At 45.8% G+C, this 9,633-nt stretch overlaps 1 protein-coding gene and 1 non-coding gene across 2 annotated transcripts; both read right to left on the bottom strand.

Moving 5' to 3' along the window:
* Positions 1-2,102: 2,102 nt before the first annotated feature.
* LOC119442124 (uncharacterized) lies at positions 2,103-5,682 on the bottom strand. Its single transcript, XM_037706875.2, has 5 exons — positions 5,056-5,682; positions 4,290-4,355; positions 3,863-3,895; positions 3,714-3,773; positions 2,103-3,622 (listed from the first exon to the last, which is right to left on the bottom strand). Exons 1-5 carry the CDS (start codon positions 5,176-5,178, stop codon positions 2,348-2,350), a joined length of 1,557 nt encoding a protein of 518 aa, XP_037562803.1. The 5' UTR covers positions 5,179-5,682; the 3' UTR covers positions 2,103-2,347.
* Trnas-aga (transfer RNA serine (anticodon AGA)) lies at positions 4,031-4,105 on the bottom strand. Its single transcript has one exon. It is a non-coding gene; the product is annotated as a tRNA-Ser (tRNA).
* Positions 5,683-9,633: the final 3,951 nt, after the last annotated feature.

Below are 9,633 nucleotides of genomic sequence, written 5' to 3'. Positions count from 1 at the left end.
AATTCTTGCCAAGGAGTACGGATCCACTTGGAGCTAATCTTCAGGCTGACACCGGTGTTGAGAAATTAATTGTCTAACCTTGCGGTCAAATGCATTGGCGTGCCAGTCACTTAACAAAACGTAGTTTTATGCATCGGAGCACAAAAGTATGAATAGATACATAGATAATGGGTTTTACGTGCCAAAACCACGATCTTATTATGAGGCACGCCCTGGCGGAGGACTCTGGAATAACTTAGACCACCTGAGGTTCTTTAACGTGCACCTAAATCTACGTATTCGGGTGTTCTAGCATTTCGCCCCAACGAAATGCAGCTGCCGTGGCCGCGATTTAATTCCGCGACCTCGTTCTTAGCAGTACAACACCACAGCCACTAAGCAACCACGGCGGAGAAGCACAATAGTAACTGGAACACCAATGCATTTCTCCGCAATGTTCGGGAATTATCTCGAAACTGGTGCCATCCTGCGAATTAGTTCCTAGAGCATCCACCTTGCGAACTCCACGGTTAGAATTTGTAAATTGCAACATGGGCCATAAGTTAATATGTTAAAAACCTTATTGGTTAACTTTTGGTAATTAGTCGATTATGCATTTCAATTTTTTTTTGTGCTAGTAATGTCCACCTCTTCGAGTCGACCAGGTCATGAACTAGAATTGTGCTATCTGCCACAGGCAACCTTTAAAAAAATTTTGAAAGTGTTTGCTGAAACACCCCGTATTTATGGCCTCTGCATGCAAGAGGCAATGTTTCCATCCCTAATGCGTAAAAGTTGTATATAATTAGAACAGCATTTAGTTCTCTTTTTTTTGTTCCCAGTCATTAGCATTGCCTACTCTAAAGAGAATCAATATTGAGACACATATCACTCGTGTGCTTTTCACAGGCCGTTGATAGAAGACTCTGTTGAAGGGGTCACTGAAGTCTGCAGGTCTTTTTCAGGGTCAGAAAAGCATGCAAAGCAATTTGAAGTGAAGTAAACATTAACATAATCATTCTCTAGGCATAGGCTATCGATTTAGTTGGCTACCTCCTTTTCTTTAAAAAATATCATAAACTCTGTCCTCTGTATATATATTTAAATATATTGTGTCTGCATGTTAACAGCGGAAATTAAAAAAAAATGTTGAAGTGAGGAAACACGGATGACGTAGCCGACACTGGTGCTTCTAATGCGCTTGTCCTCCTATTGTCAGGATTTGATGAAATAAAGCGAAAATATAAACTAAGAGCCGTGCAGGTCTGCGCCAACTATGATTCCGTAAAGATTTTAGCCACAACAAAAGTGAAAAGTAAGAGGCAACACAAAAGAATTCTCAAATTATGTGGGTAACAGAACTCCGGTAATCAGAGACGCGACAAAGGGGGGGGAGGGGGTTCGGGTCCCCCCCCCCTGAGGCCGAGTTAACCCCTCCCCCCCACGCGTCCCGCCCCAGTCCAACGTGTACCTTCAGTGCTCTCTACACATTGTCATTACAATTCAGGTGGCGGCTTAGGATTGAATCTTCCTGATTAGCACAAACACTCTATCATTGTCTTGTATTTATTCATTCACTGTTTAATTACTTCGAGTAGAACGCTGAACAAATAAACATCCTTGGTGTCATTCAATTATTATAATTATTAGGCATTTTATTTGCTGTTGAATTCCTCTGGCTAAATCAAGGAAATTGCATGTTATGCAAAGTGCTTGCTTCCCCCTTCCCAAAAAAAATTGCAACCCCCCCCCCCCCCCTGGCAGAGATCCTGGGTGCACTACTGCCGGTAATGACACTTTCGGGGATGGAGGGGGGCGAGGCTAGAGATCGTCGGGGGGGGGGGGGGGGGGCTCTGCAACCCCGGGAAAACTCCGGAGGGGGCTCGAGCCCCGGAGCCCCCCTGTAGTTGGCGCCTATGGATCTGGCAATGCTTTTTGATAGCTAGTATTTCTGCAGGTGTCATATTGGTCATACTCAGTAACAACAGTGCATGAGCCTTTATTATATATGTTTTGGGCTTGGTAACTTTTATGCAAGACATTCTTGCTTAATACTCCTTTCGGTAAAATTTAGCATGGAACAATTAAAGATTCAAGGATGGCTATAGATATTACACTGTGGATGAGCACTGCACTTTTATTGTACAATGTCACATTGAACAGAGGTGAAAACGATAAATAAATAATTGAGATCATTCAACCGTGACAAGTTAAAGCTTTGATATTTCATATGTTGCTTTCATATGATACACAGCACTGAGAGACACAAGGCATAGCAAGCTGCTGTAAAATGACTGTCAGGAGTAACAAAATAAATAAATATAAATTTTGTTTTGTAGGTGCCACAAACAATAAGAAAATACTACTTTCAGAGGATATGATCACTGCTTTTTAAAATGCTACCCTGTAGGTTTGCCAGAATGCAAATGACATGCACAATTCGATCCATTTTATCTTGAAGATCAGATGAAAGTGGCAGGTTCAGAATGTTAAAAAACTTGAGCCTGTGAATCATTCGGTCCACGTGCATACGAACACTGTACACTGAATGGACTGCAGCTACTCTGTCAGAGTTTGAGCATTCTCCATTTGATGATGGAGGCGTGACCGGAATTTCACTTGACTGTGACAAGTTGGCAGATTTTGCAGAGGGTTTGTGAGGGAGAACATCTGTGGGATCCAGTGGGGAGGCAGCAGCTGTGAACTCATTTAATAAACTACCTCTCTCCTCCGCACTCCTCACAAATGTCAAGGCTCCATTTGGGGCAACTCCAAACAAAAACTTAGCTGAAAATGTTCCTTTAGAACAGGTGTAAAAGTCCCGTATCTCTACTGGTGCAGGCTGTGCCACCCGAGCCTCTGTGCAGTCAATAATGATCTTGCAGTTTGGATAGTGCAACTTAAAGTAGTCTGGTGCCTTGGAGAGCACATCAGTGCTTTGCTTCCATTCTATCCATGAACATGTTTTTTCAAACAGTGCATTCAGAACACTGTGAAAACACCTTGCTACTGTTGTGCTGTGAATACCAAACAGTGCTGCCAATGAACCATATGTGAGTCCAGTTTTCAACTTCATCAGAAAAAGGGTGAGACGGTCAGCTTTGGAGATGCCATGGAAAGTTCTTGCACTGGGAATGATGCTCACCAGAAGTGCGAACATGGTTGCAGTCACCGCACAGAGGCTTTGCATAGATTCGTCATCTTGATGCATAGACTGTGCTCCAATGAAGCAGACTGTCTTGTGGTCTGGTCCCACCGCCACATTACTAACAGTCACCGGTGGGCGATCACAGGTTGCTACTGCTGACTGTGCTCCAGGAAAACCCACTGACTTGTGGTCTGGCCCCACCATTGCATTACTGACCCCCACCAGTGAGCAACCATGTGAGGCTGTTGACTGTGCTCTGGCAAAGCACACTGACTTGTGGTCTGGCCCAACCGCTGCATTACTAACTGCCACCAGTGAGCGACCACGTGGTGGCGGTGGTGGTGCTGTAGCAAAAGGTGTATGAGTCTGAGTAGACTGCACTGAAATGTATTTGCACCAAGTCTGTGTGGATGCATTTCTGCCATCTGAGACACAGAAGAACGCATAAGGCCGGCAAGGGAGCTCTCCCGGCTGCAAAAATGTCATTGTGCCAATCTGAAACAAGAACAATAACCCATGACAGGTCACAGCATTGTTCAATCCCGCCGCACACAATCAATACAAAGTAGTACAGGAATTTACGTACGTGCCGTCTTTTCACTCTACGACGCTCATCACAATCTTTGAATGGCATCAAGGTGCCAACCTGAAATCCATTCAATAAATGATTTTGAAAATCTGCACAACCTTTTCGTTGCAACTAGATGTCAACAAGTGAAACATAAATATAAGTACCTCGTGAACTTCAAGTGATGTCATTGTTCCGACCTGAAACACAGGCAAACAGCAGTGACATGCGAGTTTTATTTTAAAGGGAAAATGAGACATCCACCCAAATGTAGCAATTGCTACAAAGGAAACCCATACGGGTTCCTCAAAAGAAAGCCTCGCAGTTGAAAAATTCGTCCTGGTCCGGGACTCGAACCCGGGACCACCGCCTTTCTGGGGCTGCCGCTCTACCATCTGAGCTAACCAGGCGGCTAGCAGATGGCAGGGCGAAGTCGAATTTGTCAACAACTCGAAGCAAAGGCAAGTGTTTGACGTGGGACTGACGTGGCAAGTGTTTGACATCCTACTTCTCTCCACCTAGCAGGTTTCAGCTGAACTATTAGGTCAAGTTTTATTTTCTGAGTTATGATTATTCATAAAAGCATTTACATACCTCACATCTTTCCACTTGATTTTTGCCATCAAATTCAATTGTAGGAGACCCTGGACTAGCAGTTGGCTGCAGGAGGCAAGAAGTAGAAGCTTTTGGTGAAATGAGGCTTCAAAAATGTAAAGGATAAATGACAATAAACCAGTGAAACCAGGTGCAATCACAAATTGCCACCCAGACTGACATCACTAAGTTCCACGTCCTTAATCACCCGAAATCTCCATGTAAGCCCATTCATTTATTTATTTGGTACATTTTTTTTTTCTGTACTTTTGTGCCAGCTACTTTTGATGATGTCTTGCCTTTTCTATTTCATGCTGACATCTTCTCCTATGCACACAGCTTACAAAGGTTTCTAGTTATCTCGTATGATTTTTTGCTTACCCGCACATTTCACTTATTTTCGTTGACCGTTATAGGCTACTATTACTGGTTTAGTTAGCAATTTCTTGTCTGCTTCGTTTTCACTTTTATCTGGCTACAATATGGTTTTTGATAATGTATATAATATCTATTTCCCTCTCTTACTGTAACCTGTGCTTGTGCTGAACCTATACATCGCAAACACTAATATAACAAATTATCTAATATAATGAAGCAAATCTAAAATGTTTTTTTGTCAATATCTTCAGCAGGTGAAGAACGAAGCTTGCAACAAATACTGTATATAATGAACATATTTTTGTAATGGATGCAAATTAATTATTATGAAGTTAGACTGAATTGTTTTGTTACTTATCAGTGCTCATATAAATGTTGAAGCTGGTACCTGGTCGTAATCTCCGCAGTCGTTCGTGCTGGTATGCTGCAGCTCAAAGGCACATGCCCTCCTTTTCTTCAACCTGATGTCAATGCAAAAAAAGGTGAGGCCAATGCAGTAGTGCACGCACATTACAGAAATGCTGCACTAAAATAAAGTCCTTCATTAAACATTGCATCAATCATACTGTGAAATCAACCTATACACATGAATGTTCAAGTGCAGTGCAGTACTTTTTATCTATTTGGGCATTATGAATGGTTACACACAGACACATGCTTGAGTAATTCAGCACATAATTTCGCCATTATTGTGTGTTAAAAATGATACAGCTATGTCTCAGCAGTCTTAATTATGAACACATGCTTGAGTTATCCAGCACATAATTTCACCATTTTTGTGTGTTAGAATGATGCAGCTATGTCTCAGGAGTTTTAATTACGATTCATGCTTCTATCGTCAACTTTCCAGTTTTATGTGCCAAATAGTCATGAATATTAGCCAGTTAAGAAAGCCTGAAATTGGTGAGAACTGGACATCACTGGTATTTAGCCACAGCTGGTAAAAATGATGGGTATTTCCAGAACACTTACTGCCTGCTGGGAAATGGGAAAAAAAAGTGAAGTTAATTCTGGCGCGTTTTCCGATGAGTATCATCGGGTGCTGAGCTAGCGGCAAAAACGCGCGCGTCATGCCGCGAGCGGCAAGTTGCCGCGCGTCAGCGCCTTGCCGCGAAGTCCACCGTGGCAATCGCGTATCGCCGCGCAGCAGCGCGATATGATCTCGCGCGCTCTCGGAACGCGGAATCACCGTGAGCTAAAAGGGTGCGATCGGACAGCGTCCAGAAATCCCTCCATAGAACCGCGAGAGACGACGATCGTCGATTGGAAAGCCGGCGCGGAGCGGCGGTGGCCCGGTGCCATGGCTCCGTGACGTCAGCCTCGACCACCGTAATATAGTAACGTTGGCCTCGACGGTCTTGATTGGCCATTCATCTCGCGGCACGCGGCACTTGCCGCAGAAATGGGTCTCGAACCCAAGTCGCATGGCACGCCGCAAAACCCCCGATTCCTGCCGCTTTTGCCGCGCGCAGCATGACGCGTTGCCGCTCGCGGCATGACGCGCACGTTTTTGCCGCTAGCGTGGCCGCACCCTTGGCACGTACACACTAGCGGCAAAACGCAGCTGCGGCAGGGCGGCCATCACCAACCGGCGGCGCGCCGCTGCGGCAATCACGTGGCAGACTAGACTCCTCCCTCCTTCTCGAACTATCCGTCAGCTCCGTCCGGGAGCTCACGCGTGCAGACGATAGTACGAAACAAGTTTCCGGCTAAACCGGACACGAGTACGAAACGAGCGGTCGGGCGGGTCCGCATGGCACCAGTTTCCCGCACGCACGTCACGGAAGCGGGCCGCTGTCATTGGTCTCCTTCATCCGCGGCACGCGGCAGACCGCAAAAAAAATCGGGCCGGGAGCGATCCCTCCCGCGGCAAGAAAAATCTGTTTCGCGGCTGCTCTCGCGGCGCGCGTGTCCGGCGCGCCGCGCGCGCTTTGCCGCTAGTGTGTACGTGCCACGCAAGGTCTCCGTTCATAAGAGAGGTTTAGCTTGTCCGGTAACCGGGAAAACGCGAGCGGACCGGGCGTTGGGGCGTTTTGCCGGAACCGTAAACGTGAGCGGCCTGTATGGTGCTGCCACCTGGTCGCGCAGAGCTCAAACAGACAAAAACAGCTAATATTGCAGTAAGTGTATTCTACTTCTCTGCTGGTGTAAATTTTCGGCGGCAACACGATTACGCCACTGTCGAACATTTACACCAGCAGCGAAGTAGAATACACTTGGTTACTGCAATATAGGCTGTTTTTGTCTGTTTGATTTCTGCGCCACCAGGTTCCGGCAAAACGCCCCAACGCCCGATCCGCTCGCGTTTTCCCGGTTACCGGACAAGCTAAACCTCTCTTGTGGGGATGCGCGACTCTCACGCGTCTCCTGTGGTCCGGCTTCACCGCGTGGCTAAGTGCTGGCGGTGGTCGTAGTGGTTGCGGCGCGTTGCGAGAGATGGCGCGAGTGTCGCGATGCTAACGCCACCGAACGGCGGGGTGACTTGGGAGAAAAAGGTCGAAGGCGCTTTCTCTTTGGCTTGGGATCGGCGGCCAACACGCACGAACGCTTCGCACGTGCGCCGGCCCACTTCGCGCGACCGTCGCGCGAGGCTAAGAGCAGGACACCGGTATGGACGAACACGGATCGTTCGAGCGCGCCACCGTTCGCGTGACTGTACACGTGAACGACTAGGCGATGGTGTCATAGCATGGGGCGAACGTATTCGCTCGCTATCGGGTCGCGGTGAGTCGGACTTCCTTGATTTGTCGCGCGCCCGTGTGAATGTTCAATTGGTTGTAATTCGGCTAGTGTGCATTAGTGTATGAAAGGTGCAATAAATGCCCTTTTGATTGTTTGCACTACTGTGTTGTCGTTCCTTTGTACCAAGAGCCCATGTGAGACCGCACACTCTATAATCGCGTCGATAACGGCCGCGGTTGCGACAAACAGTTGTTTCGGTTCGACTCGGTGCAAAGCTGTCGAGGATGAAGAGCACCGGCTAGATCGCGATGGACGTGCGATCTGTTGGCGGTCAGCTTACTGGAGCAAAAATAATCGGGATGTGCGCGCGGTAGCGCAAAGCCTGTTGCAAATGATGGCGCGCGCCACGGCCGTGCTGCGAAGAAAGTCGCGAGGCCTCGATCGCCGCTGCGAGAGTCAATCAGTCGCGAGATGATGAGAATTGCAGCTTCCGCACTGCTTTTGTGCAAAATAGCAAAAGGATTAGCTCATCCATTACACTAATAAAATCGTGCTGACGTAGTAAATATTTGCTTATTGTTTTCTGGATACCCTGATAATTCGGACATATTTTTTTCAATCCGAGAAATTCGAATTAACTAGGTTTACTGTATTATGTGAATATATACAATTCGAACTATTCGATTCGAATTATTCGACCAAATCACTATCAGCTTCGAACCCTCAAATCCACTATTTCGCCCATTCCTAAAAAAATAATTGATGTAAATGCCAGGAAAGGAGTGGTGCCGTCGACTGTAGAATATAGGGTCCCAGCTGGCCAGACGTAACATGGCCCGTTTATATGGGAAATCAATAATATTAATGAGTAATAACAACAGCTTCATTTAAAATGAAAGAAGGTTCGAATTTGCAAATTTCACCACTGATTTTCTTACTTACTGATGTTAACTGCTTCACACAATTCTGTCAGTGTGCTATTTATGGGGAACGCGGCATGCCTCCTCCTGTGCAGGCCTCCGAGGCACAGCAGACAGTAATGCCTAGAAAAACGTGGCCTCTTGAGATCACTAGTGCAGCTCTGATACCTATGTAAGTGGGGCTTGACAGATGCCCACAACTGTCTATCATGGGAAATTTGAATTAAGGAACAATTGTGTCATCCTATCAGTTATAGCTTTCTCTGCAACTAGGTAATTTCATGGCATAAAAGAAATATTGCGACGTTTCTCAAAAGGGCAATCCAACATTTTAGAGTGGTTCAATGTCTTTAGTGTCCTTTTATGTGTGAAATGGCATATAAGTGCAGGCCTTCCTATGCGACGTTTTCACCAGAAACTGCTTCAAACATTGCTTTGGAAACCATCAATGCACTGTCGACCAGGAGTAAGAGCCGACAAGTGTGCGTGGCAAGATGCAACTGATGTTTTGGGAATTAGATTAGCACTAAAGGTGCTAATCTAATTTCTGCTAAATGGAGATGACTTCTTTACTGCCAATGACTGCACCTACAAATACAACATTTGCCCTAAAGTGAATAATTAAAGAAAGTATTCGTAAAGCTTTGCTACTTACTTCGCTGATTTGTACCTACTTAATTTGTTGTGCAAGTAATGTCTGCCTCTGAGTAATCTACCTGGGAAGGTTAAATGTCTCTCCTACCACTGGCAATATATTAAGACTCTGCTCCATGTAAACAACAATCACAACAATAAAATGGAAAAGGGCTGATTTCAGTGATTCCTCCCTATCTGAACTCATTAACTGTGACAGCAGCAGGCTCCCACAGTGCACACCGCTGTTTTCGCAAAAACAACTTTTTTGCGATGCACACAATGTCATCCTCAAATGCTACAGTACTGCCATAGAGTTTCCTACAATAATTACTAGAGAGAACTCTGACGCTGGAATTGTTCAGCCACCATGGGAATGATGGGAAGTACATGGATTTGTCTGATCTTCATGCATGTGAATTCAGACATTCTTGTGGTTTTGTTTATTACACTTTATATGTGTTCATTGTCGTAAATATCAGCGCAATCTATACTTTTTGAAGTGTGGGAGACGCTGCGAAAACGCACAATCGCTACTAAATGCAAGGGTTCAGCTTGTCGAAGTGGCCAAATGGAAATGTGCCAAGTGTCTGAAGGCACTGGCTTGCCGGTGATAAATTGATAAGGGCATTTTATGTTGCTTGTCGATGCATGCATATGTGGCATAATGGTTACAATATCAGGCTTCTGTGCTAGAGGTCCTCTGTGCATATCCTGCCGTCGGACAGTTT

The sequence above is a fragment of the Dermacentor silvarum genome, chromosome 2, assembly GCF_013339745.2.
Source record: "Dermacentor silvarum isolate Dsil-2018 chromosome 2, BIME_Dsil_1.4, whole genome shotgun sequence".
Classification (NCBI taxonomy): Eukaryota; Metazoa; Arthropoda; class Arachnida; order Ixodida; family Ixodidae; genus Dermacentor; species Dermacentor silvarum.
Note: the sequence above shows the minus strand (reverse complement) of the source record. Positions and strands in the feature narration are given on the sequence as shown.

Coding starts and splice junctions, on each gene's coding strand:
- LOC119442124 (XM_037706875.2), bottom strand. CDS start 5,178: ATGTGCGTGCACTACTGCATTGGCCTCACCTTTTTTTGCATTGACATC. Junction 4,356..5,055: donor ACTGCGGAGATTACGACCAG/GTACCAGCTTCA, acceptor TGCCTCCTGCAG/CCAACTGCTAGTCCAGGGTC. Junction 3,896..4,289: donor ATCAAGTGGAAAGATGTGAG/GTATGTAAATGC, acceptor CCTGTGTTTCAG/GTCGGAACAATGACATCACT.